This window comes from Myxine glutinosa, chromosome 2 (genome assembly GCF_964187855.1).
Source record: "Myxine glutinosa chromosome 2, kmMyxGlut1.1, whole genome shotgun sequence".
Taxonomy (NCBI): domain Eukaryota; kingdom Metazoa; phylum Chordata; class Myxini; order Myxiniformes; family Myxinidae; genus Myxine; species Myxine glutinosa.
In genome coordinates, this window is record NC_136262.1 from 246,752,581 (window position 1) to 246,774,067 (window position 21,487).

The 21,487-nt window shown below is 46.2% G+C and overlaps 1 protein-coding gene across 1 annotated transcript in view; it reads left to right on the forward strand.

The window, feature by feature from the left end:
• LOC137420686 (rhotekin) overlaps nt 1–21,487 on the forward strand; it is a 274,341-nt gene that overhangs the window by 40,249 nt on the left and 212,605 nt on the right. The window contains exons 3-4 of the mRNA XM_078772886.1: nt 11,288–11,346; nt 16,149–16,202. Of these exons, the coding sequence (XP_078629012.1) occupies nt 11,288–11,346; nt 16,149–16,202 (113 nt within the window). The remainder of the gene's footprint in view (nt 1–11,287; nt 11,347–16,148; nt 16,203–21,487) is intronic.

Below are 21,487 nucleotides of genomic sequence, written 5' to 3' on the forward strand. Positions count from 1 at the left end.
AAATATGTTAATGATGATGTCATAGGTGCCTCCATTATGATGTCATAATTCGACCAGTACAAAACTTCACCGATCAAGATGAAATTTCTTGAGCATAATCTAGGAATAAATTAGTTTAGAAAACAAATAATGATGACGTCATCGGTCACGTGGTTCGGCAGCCATCTTGGAAAAACTGAAAAACTTTGCACCTCGATATCTCCGAAAGTGCTGAATAGAAAAAATTGAGACATGGCTCATTGTAAAGAACTCTCCATGGGGAATAAAATATGTTAATGATGATGTCATAGGTGCCTCCATTATGACGTCATAACTCGACCAGTACAAAACTTCATCCGATCAAGATGAAATTTCTTGAGCATAATCTAGGAATAATTTAGTTTAGAAAACAAATAATGATGACGTCATCGGTCACGTGGTTCGGCAGCCATCTTGGAAAAACCGAAAAACTTTGCACCTCTATATCTCCAAAAGTGCTGAATAGAAAAAATTGAGACATGGCTCATTGTAAAGAACTCTCCATGGGGAATAAAATATGTTAATGATGATGTCATAGGTGCCTCCATTATGACGTCATAATTCGACAAGTACAAAACTTCATCCGATCAAGATGAAATTTCTTGAGCATCATCAAGGAATAAATTAGTTTAGAAAACAAATTATGATGACGTCATCGGTCACGTGGTTCGGCCGCCATATTTGTCCAAAATGGCCGATAAAAAAGTACATTCCGGCAAGTCCTCGGTCTCTGACCGATTTTTCCTTTGTCTGTTTGTTTGTCTGTTTGTCCGCACAGAATAAATATGATTTTCTCTGCAACAGTTGGTCCGATTGACAGGAAATTTTCACCATAGGTGCAACTCCACCTGTATAATTTTTTAATCCACCTGTATAATTCCACCAAATCCACCAACTCCACGTGTATAATTTTTTAATGATAATTATGACGTCATAGGTCACGTGGTTCGGCCGCCATCTTGGAAAAACCAAAAAACTTTGCACCTCTATATCTCCGAAAGCGCTGAATAGAAAAAAATTGAGACATGGCTCATTGTAAAGAACTCTCCATGGGGAATAAAATGTGTTAATGATGATGGCATAGGTGCCTCTATTATGACGTCATAATTCGACAAGTACTAAACTTCATCCGATCAAGATGTAATTTCTTGAGCGTCATGTCGGCATAAATTGGTGGAGAAAAAAAAATGATGACGTCATCGATCACGTGGTTCGGCCGCCATATTTGTTTTAACACAAAAGCCTTAAAAACCACTGAAAATACATCCTGGCGAGGGTTTGCAATCTCTGATGCTCTTTTTCTTGTTTATTTTGCTGAACCCTCATAACCACTGTCCCCAAACAACTAAATCCATTATGGTCTGCTGTTTCAAAATTTGGTCAAACTATCCAAAATTGGTAGCCATCTTGGATTTCCCTGCACCACTCGAATCATGGGGAAGATGGAAGAAACCTAGGCTAACATTAGTATGTATCACCCAAGAAAACATGATGCCAAATTTTGTTCTTTTATCCTCCATGTAACGATAGTTTTGTTGAGCTACCCTACTACAGTGGGTGGTTCTCTTGCAAACTGCAGCTTAAGCCGGAAGTACCTTATTAATCTTATGATGTCATTTCCCGGCTTCAAATATTCTCGAAAACTGTGTAATGGATGCATGGGAGAAACCCCCTGTTGGTCAGAACCATTGAACCAAATGCTGGTGTGAGACGAGGGTGCACGGTCACCATTCCAGTGAAGAGGTACGATTTGACATTTATGTCATATGGTACAATTTGGGAGCTCAATGAATGTGAGGAATACAGTAAATTCTGACAAAGGCCCGTGATGTAGAAATGGGCCCATAGATCGATTCTCAAGGGGTGGGCTGGCATTTCTAAAAGAAAAACCTGGTTAACTGTTCTGCAAACCTTGTGGGCAAAAGACTTGTGGGCCCGATGTCCTCCTCCTGCATTGAGGCTCCTTGGAAGGGAACTGGTATTATCATGTCGGAATGACTTCTAAGAAAAGACGATTGCTGATTAATGGGAGTTTGTTTAGCAGCGAACCGATTCAAGAGTGTATGCCTGTTTGGCTGATTTTGAAGTATTTATTATAAAGTGTGCACAGGACTGTCGGATGGGATAGCCTGGTAAACATCCGCAGCAAAGGCCTGGGCACTCGATGATGCATCACTATCTCGGGTAGAGCCGGGATGATTGCCTGTAATTAGGCCTTATCCCGTCAGGCATTGGGCCCACACTAGAAAGTTCAATGCCTCCTCTAATATATTCATTCAATCCTAAGGTAATGGGTGTACATAAAAATACACCAAAGCAATATCTGACTGGTAAAAAGGAGCTATGTGACCGGAGTAAAGCAATGCGAGTTGGAGTAATAGTTTAGGGGAAGGTCATTGTGTGAGCTCGGCCTATGCGCTACATCCCTATTAAATATGTTTGTGGAGGGACGTTGTGGGAAGGAGGAAATGGAGGAGGGGGTAATAGCAACACTATACTGCAATTAAAGGATGGGGAATGGGAAGTAGATGGTGTTATTCAAACATTATTGTATACTTGCTATCATTTTTCTGAAGGCCAGTTGGTGAAGAGGGAACAATAGGGCAGTGAGTGATTTGGAATGAGGAAGTGGTTTAGATTGTACAGTGTGCTATAAAATAAATTTTCAGATTCTGAACAGAGTGCAATAGGGGAATGGTTAACATTTCAATAACACATATCTGAAGAGGATGTGGAAGAAAGTCAAAGAGATGGAAGGGACTGGAATGAGGAAAAAGTAAGAATTGGGCCTAGCAGAGAATCTTGGAAGTTTTCAAGAAAACCTGATTGAGGAATATTGGGAAGAGGTGGGAGAGAGGAAGAAAAAGTAAAGTAAAGTTAAGAAAAGGAAATAAAAGGAATATTTTGCTAGTTAAAAAAAATCATATATATTGTCGTGTGGCCGCCTTTGATTAAAATCAGACGGTCACGGAAGCCGATTGCGAAGGCCTTAGCTCTCGAGGTGAAAACTCAATGGCGGACTCCAAAAACAAAAAGCTACACCAAAGTGTGCGGGATGGAAGGGGGTGGAACAAGAGCCCTGCAGTCTTACCTGTTAAATAAACCACACGGAAACTGCGTTCAGATATACAGTCACGTGAAAAAGTAAGTACACCCCATGTAAAGTTTTGACTTTTTCAACATATTTCAGCATACAGCTATTTGATCTTCATTTCAACAATATTGATAGATAAAGGTGATATAATATAACAAATATCATGAAACATTTACATTGTGGAGTCCATTGTATAATTTAAATAAACATCAATGCAAATTTCGCATGTGGAAAAAATAAGTACACCCCTACAGTTATGACTACTTCAACAACAAACAACAACAACATGCATTTTAAGGCCATGTTCCCTGCTAGAGCGGGGGTTAGCCTTGCGGTCCCCATGACAATCTTCTCCATTTTGCCCTATTTTCTGCATCTCTCCTTGTTAACCCCCTTGCCCGCATTTCTTCTTCCACCATCTTTAGCCAAGTCTTTCTCGGTCTTCCCCGTCCTCTACTTCCTTCTACATTAACTTCCATCACTCTTCTCAACCAGTCACTTTCATCCTTCCTCAATACATGACCAAAGCATCTCAACCTGTTCCTCTTCACAGCATCAATCACAGGCAATATTCCCATCATCTTTCGCAATTCATCATTTGTCTTCCTCTCTCTCAACAATACTCCGCACATCCATCGAACCATTCGCATTTCCACCCTTTCCAGCCTTCGTTGCTGCTCTACATTCATTACCCATGTCTCGCTCCCATAAATCATAACACTTCTCACACATGCAGCATACACCTTTCCCTTCAGCTTCAGCGACACTCTCCTCCTCATCAGCACGCCACTCAGTTCCCGAAACTTCTTCCATGCACATCTCACTCGAGCAACCGTTGCCGAGTCTGATCCACCTTCTCCATTCAGCATGTCTCCGAGGTAGCAAAATGTTTTCACACCTTCCAGCTTCACGCCGTCTCCAAGATCCAACTCAACATTTCCTCCATCTGCAGCTCCCTCTGTGCACACCTTACATTTGAATGTAGCTGCCACACTGGTTAATGACCCTCTCAGACCACTACATTTTTGATGAACCCACTCAGCACACATTGTACATTGAATGGAGTTCACTCCGACACCCTTCCTGCACACAGCACACGGCCACTTCCCAGTTCTTTCCACCTCACCACATGCTTTACCACTTGCCATCACCTTTGTCTTTCCGATATTCACCTTCAGACCTTTTGTCTCCATACATTCCTTCCACTTGTTCATCTTTTCCTTCAGTCCATCCATACTTTCCGCAATCAACACCAGATCATCTGCATACAACAACTCCCACGGTAAACCCTCCTTTACGGTCTGAGCCAGCACCTCCATCACAGCTACAAATAGTAGTGGACTTAGTACCGACCCCTGATGCACTCCCACCTTCACCTCAAACTCACCACTGTTCCCTTCCTTCGTCCTTACAGCTGTGCGTGCTCTTTTGTACATTGCCATCACTACTCTGATCAACCATTCCTCCACCCCTAACTTCCTCAATGCCAATTGTCAATACTTTGCGTGGAACCCTATCGAATGCTTTCTCCAGATCAACAAACCCAAAAAACAACTTCTTCCTCTTATCCATGTACTTCTCCTGCAACTGCCTCACAATGAAAAGCGCATCTGTCGTTCCTCTTCCTGGCATAAATCCAAACTGCATTTCGTCGATCTTCACTTTCTTCCTTATCCTCCTCTCCAACACCCTTTCCAATACCTTCATTCCATGCTCCAATAACTTTATCGCTCGGTACGAGCCACACTCCAGAGGGTCACCTTTCCCCTTGTATAGAGGGACGAGGGTACTCAGTTCCCAATCCACTGGAATGCGGCCTTCTTTCACCACCAGAGTATGACTACTTTCACCAGTAGTATGACTACTTCAAATACCTAAAATTATAATCAGGTGCACCAGCTCAGGTGCAAATGATTAGAACATCGTTACAGAGGATCTTGGAGGAACCTGTCTTATTTAAACCTCAGACATTTAGTGTGGTTTGCTCTTTGTTGTTGAAGTGTGCGGCGTCACCATGCCTAGATCAAAAGAGCTCTCTAAGGCCTTCAGAAAGAAGGTTATAGATGCCTACGTGTCTGGGAAGGGATTTAAAAAGATCTCCAAACAATTTGAAATCAATCGTTCGACTGTCCGGAAGATCATCTACAAGAGGAGAAGATTCCAAACAACTGCGAACTTGTTCAGGCCAGGCCGCCCCAGCAAGTTCAGCCCGAGAGCAGACCGCAAGATGCTGAAAGAAGTCTCTAAGAACCCCAGAATGTCATCACGGGACCTACAAGTAGCTCTTGCCACGGTTGATGTCAAAGTACACGTGTCTACCATTAGAAAGAGGCTGCACAAATTTGATCTACATGGGACGTGTGCCAGGAGGAAACCTTTGCTGTCCAGAAAGAACATCAGGGCAAGACTAAAGTTTGCCAATGAACACCGAGGCAAAGACCAGCACTTCTGGAACAATGTGCTCTGGATAGATGAATCAAAGGTAGAGCTATTTGGCCACAGTACCAGAAGACATGTTTGGCGAAAACCAAAGACAGCATTTGACCACAAGAACCTGATACCAACTGTAAAGCATGGTGGTGGAAATATTATGGTTTGGGGCAGCTTTGCTGCATCAGGGCCTGGGCAGCTCACCATCATAGAATCCACTATGAATTCTTCATTGTACCAGAGGGTGCTTGAGGATAATGTGAGGCCACCTGTCGGAAAGTTGAAGCTCAACCGAAGGTGGACCCTGCAACATGACAATGACCCTAAACATACCAGTAAATCCACCAAGGAATAATAATAATAATAATAATGCATTTATTTTATATAGCGCTTTTCAGGAAGCCCAAAGACGCTTTGACAGAGTGCAAAACATAACGCATAGCAAAACATAAAGACAATTGCAAAAAAAGAAGAATCAATAGGGAAATATTCAAAGCACAAAGGAGGGAGAAGGAGAGGAGATAGTCAGGGGTTAGATGCTGTGGGTTAAATGTTGAATGCAGTGTTGAACAGGTGGGTCTTGAGTGATGTTTTGAATGTGGTGAGTGAGGAGGAGTCTCTGATGGTGTGAGGTAGCGAGTTCCAGAGGGTGGGAGCAGCGATGGAGAAGGCCCTGTCCCCCCAGGATCTAAATTTGGTCCGGATGGGGGGGGTCAGGAGGTTGGTACCAGCAGAGCGGAGGTTGCGGGTGGGAGTGTGTCTGGAGAGGAGGTCAGCCAGGTAGGATGGGGCCAGGTTATGGAGGGCTTTGTAGGTCAAGAGGAGGATTTTGTACTGGATTCTCTGGGAGATGGGGAGCCAGTGAAGCTTGTAAAGGACGGGGGTGATGTGGTCACGGGTCCGGGAATGGGTGAGTAGACGGGCAGCGGAGTTCTGAATGTATTGGAGTTTATTGGTGATTGTTGAGGGTGAACCATAAAGGAGGCTATTGCAGTAGTCCAGACGGGAAGTGATGAAGGCGTGGATGAGGGTTTCTGCAGCCACAGAGGAGAGGGATGGACGGAGACGGGCGATGTTTTTCAGGTGGAAGAAGGCTGTCTTTGTGATCTGTTTAGTGTATTTGTCGAAGGAGAGGGTTTGGTCAAAGATGATGCCAAGATTCCGGATGTGAGGGGAGGTGGACACTGGGAAACCGTCGATGTTGAGGGCAAAGTTATGGGTGGACTTGGTGAGCGTTTTTGGGCCAATGATGATTATTTCAGATTTATCACAGTTAAGTTTGAGGAAGTTGATTTGAAGCCAGGATTTTATTTCAGTGATGCAGTTTGTCAGGATAGAGTGGGTGGCGGTGGAGATGGACTTGGTGGAGATGAAAAGCTGGATGTCATCGGCGAAGCAGTGGAATTGGAGACCATGACGGCGGATTAAGTGACCGAGGGGGGACAGGTAAAGGATAAAGAGGAGGGGGCCAAGAACTGAACCTTGGGGGACACCTTGGGGGAGGGGAGCAGTGGGGGATTTGCAGTTATTGATGGAGATGAACTGACGTCTGTCAGAGAGGTATGATTTAATCCAAGAGAGGGCAGTGCCGGTAATGTTAAAGGTGGTTTCAAGTCGGGTGAGGAGGATGGTGTGATCGATGGTGTCAAAGGCAGCGCTGAGGTCGAGGAGGATGAGAATGTTGAGGTTGCCAGCATCAGAGGAGAGGAGAAGGTCGTTGGTGATTTTGAGGAGAGCAGTTTCAGTACTGTGGTTGGACCGGAATCCGGATTGGAATGTTTCATACAGGTTATTGGCAGAGAGGTGATGCTTGAGTTGAGTGGCTACAGCGCGTTCCAAAACCTTTGACAGAAAGGGTAGGTTGGAGATGGGTCTGAAGTTATTTAGGGTGTCAGGGTTTAGTCCAGGTTTTTTCAGAATGGGGGTAACAGCAGCAATTTTGAGGGATGGTGGGACGATGCCTGTAGACAGGGAGGAGTTTATTGTTGCAATGATAAGTGGAGAAAGAGCAGGAAGGGAGGCCTTGACAAAGCTGGAGGGGATGGGGTCAAGAGTGCAGGTGGCAGTTTTCATTCCGATGAGGAGTTCAGAGAGGTCAGTAGGGGAGACTGGGGAGAATTGAGACAGGGGATGGCAGGATAAGGGGGGGCAGGTGGTTTGAGGGGGAGCGGGTGCGGCGGTGGTCAAGCTGTTGTAGATGTTTTCAATTTTGCGTTGGAAGAATGAAAGGAAGGAGATGCAGTTGTCTATTGTGAATGACTGGGTGGTGGTGTTCAGGGGGCTGAGGAGTTTGTTTATTGTAGAGAAGAGTGCTTTTGGGTTTCCGGAGCCAGAGTGGATAATTTGAGAGTAGTAGGCGGAGCGGGCGCGGGAGAGGGCATCTTTATAGTGTTGTATGTGGTCCTTGTAGGCCTGGGAGTGAACTGTGAGACTGAATGGCTGGAAATGGCTGAAATGGCTGAAATGGCTGAATGGCTGAAAAGAAAGAAATGGGGGGTTCTGGAATGGCCAAGTCAAAGCCCGGATCTAAATCCCATCGAGATGTTGTGGGGGGATTTGAAACGAGCTGTGCATGCAAGAAACCCCTCAAACATCGCACAGCTGAAATAATTCTGCATGGAGGAGTGGGCAAAAATTTCTCCCAGTCGATGTCAGAGACTGGTAGACAGTTATAAGAAACGCCTACTTGAGGTTGTTTCTGCCAAAGGGGGGAAATACCACCTATTAAAGCCAAGGGTGTACTTACTTTTTCCACATGCGAAATTTGCATTTATGTTTATTTAAATTATACAATGGACTACAAAAAAGAAAAGGTTTGATGATATTTGTTATATTATATCACCTTTATCTGTCAATATTGTTGAAATGAAGATCAAATAGCTGTATGTTGAAATATGTTGAAAAAGTCAAAACTTTACATGGGGTGTACTTACTTTTTCACGTGACTGTATATACTGTATAGAAAAATAATACAAGGGTTTCTTCGCAAGGATGGTGGGACAGGAAAAGCACGCGCCGGTAACGAATGTCCTAATCGGGACGTCCTCACACAACATATTTCAGATACGACACGAGGGAATGAATTACGAAAAGAAACGTTCGTTATGTTTGGTGTATGTGGTGTGCGGTCTTATCTGTCTGCCGTCTTGTCCCCACGCGGCTCCAAGCTCTGGCGCGGAGAAACCCTGCGTCTGCCTCGCACGCTTCGCTAGGCCCCGATGCGACTTGCTCCGCTGCACACCACGAGGTCCCGCCCGCTCAGCACCAACCCAAGCTCCAGATGCACCGAGCAGCGAGCACTGCTCCAAGCACCACACAGAACCAAAAGCACCCAAAAGCACCACGCGCCCACGCAGGACCAGCGATCCCCACACGAGGTTCACCGTGGAGAGAGAGAGCTGAGACAGGGAGAACAGCACCTAGAGAGGAAGCCAGAGAGGAAGCCAGGAGCGCGAGGAAACCATGAACGCGAGGAAGCCAGGAGAGAGCTGCTGAAATGTCGTGCAGCGCGCCCTCTTATCACCTTCGTCGACTCTCCTCCAATCTTCACTTTTGCTGGTGCCCTGTCATTGGCCGAGTGCCTCCCGCCTGTGGTGTTGCTCGCGCCCCTCCCTGCCCAGTCAACAGTCCTCCCGGGCGTGGCTCCCAGCTCTGCCACGAGGCTGACTGCTAGGCTCACTGGTGGTGTAGCTGGCTGCGGCTCATGCGGCGGTGCCCCGATCTGGCCTCCTGTCCGTCTTCCAAAGTCATTGTAAGGGAAGGGAACTAATTAATGTGTGCACTAAAGGGCCTATCTAAGTGTTTATATGTGCATGCATTGCCATAAGGGACAAAGGTTTGGCGACAGGGGGGACGATGAACAAAGGAATCCTATCCATAATCCCTGGACTATTTAGCACGCCCTGCTCCCTCGTTGCGGGGACATCAATACAGCTTATCCCGACAAACCGGACTACACATAGAACTTATTACAAGGTAGATTCCCTGTCGCGACAGTCGAATACCTACCTATACAGATCTACCTGACTCTAGATATTCCTTTACCCCACAGACATAACAATGTACACTGTATATATATAATTTAAAATATTGCCTAATAGTATTAATCATAAGTATTTGATCAGGCATTTAAAGGACAGAGAGGGCTGATTGGGGATTTCTCAGAGGGAAAGGAAGAGGAATTAGGATGTCAGAAGGTGGGCATGAGTCAAGGACGTTAGAGAAAAGGCACAGGAGGCACGTGACATGGTCAGGAACATCTGTTATCATGGATGCAGTTGGCAGGAAGAGAATGAGAAGACCAAAATTGAGGTGGAAGGAAGTACTGGAGACGGACATGAGAAAAGTAGGGGTGCAGAGAAAGGGTGCTCGGGATAGAGGGGTGTAGAGAGGAAAATCATGTGCAGCTGATGCCACAATAAGGTGGGATTCATGTGGGGCTACAGTCGTAGTAGTAGTAGTGGATCTACAAGACATGTGTGGGGCGAACCCTATTCTTTGCGTAAACCCAAAATTAATATTGCAGAAAAGTTCACGAGTGATGAAGGAGATGTACAGCTTTGGAATGATTTCTCGCTTATGGTTCAAAAGGCAAAACGAAATCCATAAAAGCAGGATGTGAATGCGAGAAAGGTATAATTTTCAATCTCTATGAATGGTAACAAGGAGGAAATCATGTATATGGCAAAGGAAGTACACTGAGGCATTTTAACAAGTCTGTCGGGTCAAGACAAATAGCAGAGCATTTAAAGGTAAACCATTTTGAAGGTGAACAATTCGAGTAAGGCCTGAGGTAATAGCTACGACTAAGGTTTCCATAGTAAAGACAAGGAGTTCATCATAAGTGGAAATTTCACAAGAGGTCATTGAAGTTCATTGATCAAGCTGGAAAATGTTAACGCTTCTAACACATTGGTCCATATGTTCTGTCACCCCTGTTTGCAAATAACATCCAAAGGTTGTGGTTCAAATCCAGTTGAGAGTGTTAAGGATTTATATTCTCAGATCCTGGAAACCGAGTCGGTCTCAAAATAATTACCATGAAGCCAAGATGGGTCACCGGTGTCCTAAAAAGTACCTTATCGTGGCTGGTCCTACCTGGTCGGGTATACGTGCGGCTGCAGTGTCCACTTTGTGCTTGAGACTTCAATATCCTCATGGAAAGTTGGGATGAGCACAGGCATTTCCAGATAATACAAGGGTAGTGCTGCACGTAAACAGAAAAGACACAAATCTTGTTTGATGTTTCTTGGAATCGCATGACATTAATGACCCCTCGTACTTGCTAACAGCAGGTACCATCAATTCTTGCCTCCATTAAATCACGTTCTTACAACCTCGTCTCCTAAACACCTTTCGGGACCGGGTTTCTTTGCCTATAATTTACATTTCCAAACTTTGTACCTGTAATTTTCTCGTCTCGCCACTCACAAAATATACGTTGAATTCGCTTTGCTGAAGGAAGGCTTTCAGCCCCCCCCCCCCCCCCCACCCCCGATCACAAGACACGAGGCAGTTCTTGACGCATGTGAGGGAGAAAGTGAAGATGGATGGAAATCGATTCCATAAAAACTTCCTGCCAAATTGCATCACCGCGCACCACGCAGCTTGCAAAGCGTGCAGGTTACAGATGGACACATGACTGACGGGCGTTCAAATTCCTCTCTATGTGCTACAATTTATTTTTTTCCCTTCCATATCAAGATCCCGTCTCTCCCTCCCCCCAAACTCCCTGAATGTGTGCAGGTCTTGTGACAAGGGCCGCAGTTCTCGGTCAGCCTGCTCCGGAAGAATCGCCATATCTGGTAAATCTGTTTTTTACTTGTGGGTCTTGAGAAGGATGAGAGGGCGGTGGATTTGGTTTAAGATACTAGGGGAGTGTTCTAGGAAGTGCATAGTAGCTTTTGTTTTCATTGTTATGTCTTTCTTAATGGCGTTATAAAAGTACCTTACAAAACATGATCTTTGGGCAAAGAGAGCATGATGCAAAGTATAGCATGAACATATGAACATATGAACATATGAACAAGGATTATGATGCTGGGATTCTACATTGATATATCATGCAAACTGCTGGTGCCCCTCTGCTGGTGCCCAGCTGCTGGTATTCTTCTGCTGGTGCCCAACTGCTGGTATTCCTCTGCTGGTATTCCTCTGCTGATATTCCTCTGCTGGTACCCCTTTGCTGGTGCCCCTCTGCTGGTACCCCTCTGCTGCAGCCCAACTGCTGGTATTCCTCTGCTGGTATTCCTCTGCTGGTACCCCTTTGCTGGTGCCCCTCTGCTGGTACCCCTCTGCTGCAGCCCAACTGCTGGTATTCCTCTGCTGGTATTCCTCTGCTGGTATTCCTCTGCTGGTGCCCCTCTGCTGGTACCCCTCTGCTGCAGCCCAACTGCTGGTATTCCTCTGCTGGTATTCCTCTGCTGGTACCCCTTTGCTGATGCCCCTCTGCTGGTACCCCTCTGCTGCAGCCCAACTGCTGGTATTCCTCTGCTGGTATTCCTCTGCTGGTACCCCTTTGCTGGTGCCCCTCTGCTGGTACCCCTCTGCTGCAGCCCAACTGCTGATATTCCTCTGCTGGTATTCCTCTGCTGGTATTCCTCTGCTGGTATTCCTCTGCTGGTGCCCCTCTGCTGGTGCCCCTCTGCTGGTGCTCCTCTGCTGGTACCCCTTTGCTGGTGCCCCTCTGCTGGTATTCCTCTGCTGGTATTCCTCTGCTGGTACCCCTTTGCTGGTGCCCCTCTGTTGGTACCCCTCTGCTGCAGCCCAACTGCTGGTATTCCTCTGCTGGTATTCCTCTGCTGGTGCCCCTCTGCTGGTGCCCCTCTGCTTGTACCCCTATGCTGGTACCCCTCTGCTGTTGCCCAACTGCTGGTATTCCTCTGCTGGTATTCCTCTGCTGGTACCCCTTTGCTGATGCCCCTCTGCTGGTACCCCTCTGCTGTTGCCCAACTGCTGGTATTCCTCTGCTGGTACCCCTCTGCTGCAGCCCAACTGCTGGTATTCCTCTGCTGGTATTCCTCTGCTGGTGCCCCTCTGCTGGTACCCCTCTGCTGCAGCCCAACTGCTGGTATTCCTCTGCTGGTATTCCTCTGCTGGTACCCCTTTGCTGGTGCCCCTCTGCTGGTACCCCTCTGCTGCAGCCCAACTGCTGGTATTCCTCTGCTGGTATTCCTCTGCTGGTATTCCTCTGCTGGTATTCCTCTGCTGGTGCCCCTCTGCTGGTGCCCCTCTGCTTGTGCTCCTCTGCTGGTACCCCTTTGCTGGTGCCCCTCTGCTGGTATTCCTCTGCTGGTATTCCTCTGCTGGTACCCCTTTGCTGGTGCCCCTCTGCTGGTACCCCTCTGCTGCAGCCCAACTGCTGGTATTCCTCTGCTGGTATTCCTCTGCTGGTGCCCCTCTGCTGGTGCCCCTCTGCTTGTACCCCTATGCTGGTACCCCTCTGCTGTTGCCCAACTGCTGGTATTCCTCTGCTGGTGCTCCTCTGCTGGTACCCCTTTGCTGGTGCCCCTCTGCTGGTACCCCTCTCCTGGTTCCCCTTTGCTGGTGCCCCTCTGCTGGTGCCCCTCTGCTGGTACCCCTCTCCTGGTGCCCCTTTGCTGGTGCCCCTCTCCTGGTGCCCCTTTGCTGGTGCCCTCTCTCCTGGTGCTCCTTTGCTGGTGCCCCTTTGCTGGTGCCCCTTTGCTGGTGCCCCTCTCCTGGTGCCCCTTTGCTGGTGCCCCTCTCCTGGTGCCCCTTTGCTGGTGCCCCTCTGCTGGTGCCCCTTTGCTGGTGCCCCTCTGCTGGTGCCCCTCTGCTGGTGCCCAACTGCTGTTACCCCTCTGCTGGTTCCCAACTGCTGTTACCCCTCTGCTGGTGCCCCTATGCAGATGCTGGTGCATCACCAAATAATCCTTTACAATTTAATCTAAAAGCACATCACTTAGTCCTACAATATATGAAATCAACAGGACTTTGATTGAGGTACAATAACCGTCATGGGAAGCAAGGAGCTTTCCAAGGCGGTTAGCATACCTCAACGTCCTGTTGACTTTGTCCATTGTTCTACCTGTCTGCCGACACAGGTATGCGTTCATCAGCAAGAGTAGTTCAGCATTCTAATGTATACCCTGCCTTGTGACGTACAGTATGGCATGCACAATCTCTATGAGCCAAGATGGCTGATGAAAATTGTTAGTAAATTGAACAGACCTTCCTTTTAGGGTTGGATTGTTGCTTGAAGCTCAGACATCTCTGCCTGCAGTAGTCTGTGCATAACTGGTAGTTGCATTGGCGGTTTGCCAGCCTGCCCAGCATGGTGTTGGCATGACAGGTGGTAGGAGACCAGGGGATGGGCAACGAAAAAGCCTCATAAAAGTGTCCATGTAGGTGGAAGGTGTTAAATGTTTTATGTAGAACAGCCCACTTGTGCTATTTTTGGAATACTATAATCTTTTTCTTAGCCACAGGATGCCGTCGATGCAAGGCCGACAAGCCTGGCATATATATTTTGGCTTTATGTACTCACTTTGAATTTTGAGATGCTTGTGGCAGGTGTACATGAGGGACGGATTTGTAAAGCAAAACGTTTTATCCACATGATGTAAGCAAGCGAGGACAAATTGGTGATTCCGAGCAGTTTAGCAAAATGGACCATCAAATGGTTTGTGCAGATCTGCACTCAAAATACACCACTCGACCAAGATACAGGTGGTTGAGAAAAAATGGAAACACCGATGTAAAGTCACTTTATAGTGTGTGGGGCCACCAGGTGTGGCCAGTACGGCCTGTATGCGCCATGGCATCGAGTCCACCAGCGTCTGGAATTCTGCAGGAGGAATGCGGCAGCATTTTTCCACGAGAAAGTCAATCAACTCAAACCTCTTTGATGGAGGTGGAAAATGCTGTCTCAGACATCGTCCCAGAATATCCCATAAATGCTCGATTGGGTTCAGATCTGGACTATTATGGATAACTGAGACTCAGACTGAGAAAGCCATGACATATGGATAACATCAGTGTCATGCTCATCAACCATTGGGCGACCACACGTGGTCTGTGGGTGGGGACATTGGGGAGGTCTCCTCTTGCAGCCATGCTAGCCATAATTGGAGGAAACCAGGCCTGTGCAGAATTTTTATACATGACGCTAAGCATGCTGGGATGTTATTACCTGGGATGTTGGGAAGTTTTCACCCCTGTGTGTTTGTCTGTCTGTGAACAGGATATCTCAAAAGGTTGTGGGACGGATTTGGACGAAATTTCGTGGAGAGGTTCGGTGTGTGACACGGATAAAATTATTGGATTTTGGTGAAGATCCGGATCCAGATCTGGATCCGAGAATTATTTAAGCTTTTTAAGGGATTCTTCACCATTGAGAGATAGGGACAAAAACGATATCTCAAAAAATTGTGGACAGATTCGTACAAAGCTTGGAGGACAGGTTGGGTATGTGACAAGGACGAATTGATTCTATTTTGGTGAAGATCTGAATCCGGATCCGGATACGAAGGTTTTTTAAATTCACAAGTGATTCTTCACCATTGAGTGATGTTGTGGACGACTTATGACAAAGCTTTGTGCATGAGTTGGTTAGGCAACATGAACAAGTCGATTCGATTGTGGTTCAGGTCCAAATCCAGATCCGGCCAAATCCAAATCCAGGTATGCGCTCTACTGAGTATCTTTATAGTTTGCTTAATTAACACATGGCTGTACCTGTGTGGAAACCGTTGCTTAGTGTCCCTCATTTACTGATGTTTCCATTTTTTTTTCTTCACTACCTATACCTCTGAGTATTATAAAACGAAAGCCTGAATTTAGTAGTTCTAAGGCCCCTTCACTTTAAATTCTTTTCCCCCTTGTATTGCATAATAGGATGGTGCAGAGGTAGCATTCCTAACTGAGTGTCTGGTCTGGGTTTGATGCCTGAGCCGACTATAAACTTTCCAATTGGGGCTTCACAACCAGTGGGTTACATCAGTGTTGCCCCATCCCTCGGATGGACCTCAAGCCGGGTGTCTCACCTACGAGGGCATGGGCTGTTGGACGTAAACGATCCCACGGTATCCTTCCCCAAGAGTAGGCGAGCTACCGCTGGCACCATGAACAAATTTCTAATTCCTTCCCGGACTGACTGGTGTTGGCTTAGCAGTTAGGGTGCCGGCTTGGGATCCGAGGATCCTGGGTTCGAATCCCAGTTGATCGCTGAAATACCACCAGGGGGGTTGACTCAGCCTGTCATCCATCCGAGGTCAGAAAATTGAGTACCAGTTCACTGGTAATTCCCTGTGTGTCGCAAGAGGCGACTAACAGGGTTGGCGAGGGTTGGCGGCAGGAAGGGCATCCGGCCGTAAAACATTGCTTCAAAAAAGGGGACCACGGTGCCCGAAAAAAGGCCAACCCCTTCTCTGCGGGGAAAAATGGCCTCTAAAGGTGGTTCCTACTGACTGCTGTCTATGTAGGGTAGGCAATGGCAAACCACACAGTGTAAACCCTGCTAATAAATTGCTTCAGCAGCACCGACGCTCTGCCCGCAGAGTACGGTCAGGATATTGTCTTCTTTAACTATCTATATTCCTCTTATTTTCCCCTTGCTGAATCATAATTATTAATGTGTGTTTTTCAGACATCAGAATCCCTTTGATGTGGAAGGACAAGGATCATTTCAAAAACAATGGAGGTACCGCACACGCTTTTCTTCTCATTTGTCGTTCCATCTTTAACAGTTTTTGCCATCGTATGGAAATTGCAATAACTTGCCAATGGGAGGTACTCTCTGTGTGAGGTTGCTTAAAATAGTGTGTTTTACAGTACCCATTTAGCTTGGCCAGTGAAAGAACCATTATACACACAGCTCGCTTGGTAGTTTGACCACATAGTTCAAATATTTCCATTGGCTCGGTACATCAAAATGCAATTTCATGTGAAGGATCTTGTGCCGTGCACACCAGTTGAATCGTAAAAATCTTGGGATTTGATCTCATGGGGAATAGGAAGTGGCACACCACATTCAAAGAGGACCGATGGGTTCTGATGGAGGATGAGCGAGCATGTCCAGCTTCGTTCTGCTGATCCTCGATTGGATGGCTCGTACATCCATAATCACGTGTGATTATATTTCTCCCCAACCAACCTTGCTTGATCTGACTCCTTTTCATACTCTTCCGCGAAGAATAGTTTCAGTTCAGAGGACAAATTTTGATTTGTTCGATTTAAATTAAAGTCCTATTGCACCCTATAGAGATCCTAATGCAAACTGTAAAGTAATGCCACTGTATCCAGTGCACTGCCAAAGGAGTGAGTGCACTTTGGAAGTAGATGTAAAAAAAAATACACTTGCGGCTGTATTGTGATGCTCTACGTGCACCGGGAATGTTGACTGGAGGCGTAATTGCAACTTGAACTCGGCTTCGAAGGTTCCAGTTAAATCCTGCTCCGGAAGGATCCTGCTAACAGTGAGAAATATCAAGAGTTGCGTTTGATTGTCCCTAACTGTGAATTGTACCTAATTGTCCCTAAATTGTCCCGAACATGAGATGCAATCCCTTGTACGGACTGGTGTAATTGGTCATGAAATGTTCCCATTGCTCAGTTTGAGAATGTCACTGCCCAGAGGAAGAAGCTTTTGAGTTCCGAGGGGGAATGATAATTACAAGCTGTCAAAAGGTGGGCGACTAAATGAGGGCACTTTTGAGGAAAACTTTTTCAACTGTTGGGATAATTCGATCCAACATGTTCCTTCGTATTCCATGTCGTGTTACCTGGATATCCTCAAATCGACTTTGGGGTGAGGAGTTGATGGGAGAGAAACATGTTGAATTAAAAATGAGCAATAAAACTTTGAGCATTAATGTTGGCGGAACATTGGAAATCGCCTCAAAAACGAGGTAATCATGTGATGGATTTCTAGACAGAACAGATGGACTTATAATCCCATCAAACGTCCATGGTGGAACGAGGATTTGGGAGGAAAGTCTCTCGGCTTGTCAGACAAGCACCAGTACATTTTATCAAGCCATTTGTTTCCTGTACTAAAATAAAAAGAGAAGGTGCACACAAGTCTTTCATCAGTCTGGTCAAGACACATCATTTCATTGCATGGCATGCTCCAACATATATATATTTATATATATATATATATATATATATATATATATATATATATATATATATATATATATATATATACATACAGACTTGGCATTTAATATGGAATATTTTTTTGTGGGGGTGAACTTACTTTTCAAGATGACCTAGAACCAAAAGTTCATTGGAATTATGTTGAAATTATTCTAGATTTTGTTAATGTGACCTTTAAAGGAAACAAAAACCACATTTGACATTTCGAAGCAAATAAATTGATCCTTGAAAGTGATGTTAACTGATATCGAACTCAATTCACGGACAGTACTGTGTTAAACTTCTGTACGTTTTCCATAAGTATCTCTTTATTTTGCACATTAGCCAAAAAAAATTTCAGCAAAAACAAAAGCTAAATTATGACTGGGATTACGGACAGTAAAATTACAGTTCAGTACTTCGTGTAACCCCCACGAGCATTCAGGAGAGCACGTACACGTCGAGGCATGCTGTTCACGAGATTTGACAAGGTTTGGACAGGAATCGCTTGCCATGCAGTGACAATAGTCTGCGGCAATTCATGCACAGAGGTAGGCTGCTGGTCCAAGTTGTCGATTTGATGCGTTAATTCTGCCCACAAGTTCTCTATCGGATTCATATCCGGAGACATTGCAGGCCACTCCATATGCTCTACACCATGGTCAGCAAGAAAGTGTTGGATCATGCGAGCACGATGAGGCCGTGCATTGTCATCTTGGAAGACAAAGTTTCCTCGAAAGGCTGCACGAGCAAATGGAAGTAATGTTTCTTCCAGAATGACCCTGTACTTGAACTGGTTCAGGTTTCCATTCAGAACAACCAGGTCAGTTTTGCCCCCTGCATGAAAAGCAGCCCAAACGGTCAGCCCACCACCTCCAGCTTGGACTCTTGGCACTATACAATCTTCGTTGTGGGCTTCATGCACTTGTCTGCGCACTCGGACACGGCCATCTTGACGATAGACCAGAAATCTAGACTCGTCACTGAAGGTCATGTGATTCCAGTGTCCTGGCTGCCATTGACGGTGCTCTCTGGCCCACTGCAATCGGCGCTGGCTGTGTTGTCTGGTCAGGCGTGGCTTTCTCAGGGGACGCCTGGCACGATAGCCTGCTTGAACCAGTCGTTGGTTGACTAGCCTTCTGGATACAGGCACATTTGTCAGTTGCTGCCACTCAGCCCTAAGCCGATTAGCTGACTTGGTACGGCCATTGCAGACTAACCGGTGCAGCTGGCGATCATCTCTCCTTGTGGTTCTGCGTGGACGTCCTGGCCTCGGTATTGGAGTAGGGACACCCCTCTGAGCATTTCGTTTCAGGATCTTTGACACCTGACCTTGAGTGATGCCATACTGCTGAGCAATAGCACGCTGTTTCATGCCAGAATTTCGTAAAGCCACCACTCCATGACAAACAGCATTGTCAAGTTGACGGATCACCTCCAGAGGAAGCGGCAATAACTTTTGTAGACGTGCAGCAGTTGTTTTCCACTAATACAGAACGCAACAACCCTTATATACCCGATTGTGAAGCCAATCGTCAAATGTACCTGTCCTTACATTTTGTCATGCCACCTGTGATATAATCCTGTTATTGACTTCTTGCTGCGAAAGACAATCAGTGGCATGGTTCTTTCAACAAAGACATCACCGAAGGGTAAAGGAAACTCACCAGATTGATATACTGAGTTCAGAAAGTAAACCCAAGTCAAGAAAAAAAAATATTCCATATTAAATGCCAAGTCTGTATGTATATATGTATATAAACTGGTATTTGTGGGAAAATTACACACCTAGACCAGGAATCGAACCCAGGTCCCCTGGTGAACCATACCACTGCTCTGCCATCTGAGCTATTTGGGTGACCCTGACCAAGCATGCAATTTTCCCACATATATGATTGCCACTCTCTTTCCATTAATGCTTCCGATTAGCAGACATGGATTTGTCCCCCCCATTGGAGGAAGGCCCTCTCATGATCAGGCCATTGGTGCTCCTATGGTTGGCAGCGAGGGCCCCAGAAGCAGTGGCGGAAAGAGAGTGGCAATTCGATGAATATATATATATATATACACACAATGCTTTCAGGAAGTATTCACACCCCTTGACTTTTTTCACATTTTATTGTTACAGCCTAAATTTAAAATGGATTAAATTGAGATTTTTTTGTCACTTATATTGTACACATGATACCCCATAATTTCAAAGTGGATTTTTTTTTTTTTTTTTTACGAATAAATTAAAAATGAAAAGCTGAAATCTCTTGAGTCAATAAGTATTCAACCCCTTTGCTCTTACACTCCAAATTGCGCTCAGGTGCATTCATTTTCCTTTGATCATCCTTGAGATATTGTTACGGGGTCAACCTCGAGGGGAGCCCCGGCAGAAAGATGTATGGTCCTTGGGTGAAAATAAGTCAATCAATAACGAGTCCACACCAAGGGTTACGAACAAACCCCAATATATTCCCAAATCCCGCACAGGAATCACAATGCGTTTACAGCACTTCCATACAATCCTTATCTATAGTATAGGTGGCGCCACCTTAACCCACAACAGTGTTGGCAACACTCACGGCCCTTGCCCCCAATGTCTCTGCACGCCTCCCAGGTGACGTCGAGTCGATCCAGCGATCGGGGAAGCAATGTCCGAATCCTGCACGCCTCCCAGGTGACGTCGAGTCGATCCAGCGATCGGGGAATCTATGTCCGATTCCAATCCGGGGCTGGGAGTGAGGATACTCGACAACCTCAACGAGGATACCCGACTTCGCAGGTTCCGCAGTAATCTGGCGCTCTCCTGACGCGCGGACTTCGGTTCACAGAGGCACGGTTCCCTTGTCCTTCACGTTCGGCGGCTCGGTCTCGAGCTGCAGTCTCAACTCTCAACCGTCTCCTTCCAATCTCTTTCGCGCGCCAGGCCCAAGGTGCGACCCGTACACGCCCTCGTAGGCGTCGAGGCGAACAGCGCCGGGCGCTTGGTTCCTTCCAGGACCACACGGCACCTTGACACGTAACCGGCAATCAATCACCCCGCGCAGGTAACTCCTCTCGCCAGACGGGCTTTACCAACTCCGTTCCAAAGTAGGTAACGATCGCCTCCGCTCGCGTCGGAGCTCTCGAAGCTTAAGATGGCCGCCCTTCCTTCTCCTCCTCCTCTTCTTCACGATCCCGTTTCCGGTCTCGTTTTTCCCAGAAGGGCTCCTGACCCTTTAATCACAACAACCTTTAATAGAATATACATTAATAAGAAATGACCTGAATTGTAACCCCCATAAACCCGGAATTCGTAACAATATCTCTGCAACTTGATTGGTGTCCACCTGTGGCCTATTCAATTGATTGGACATGATTTAGAAAGAAACACACCTTTATAAGGTCCCACAGTTGAGAGTGCATGTAAGAGCAGAAACTCCACCATGAAGTCCAAGGAACTGTCTGTAGAACTCCCGAGATATAATTGTGAGGAGACATAGATCTGTGGAAGGGTATAAAACAATTTCTGGAGTGTTAAAAGTTGCTAAGAGCACAGTGAGCTGTCAGCGGATGAGACTCGGACACTTGTAATGATAGAGGGAACAATAAATGGAGCCAGATATAAGGAAATAATTGAGCAGAACCTGATTCAGAGTGCAAAAGACCTTGGACTCCATTGATTGTTCCTTCTATCCTGACAAGGGTCCCAGTTCCTGCCACTGAAAAGAATCCCCAAAGGATGATGCTGCCACTGCCATGCTTCATGGTAGGGATGGTGTTCGATGGGTGATGAGCTGTGCTCGGTTTACGCCAGACTTTGCATTCAGGCCAAAGAGTTCAATTTTCGTCTCATCAGACCACATAATATTTTGCATC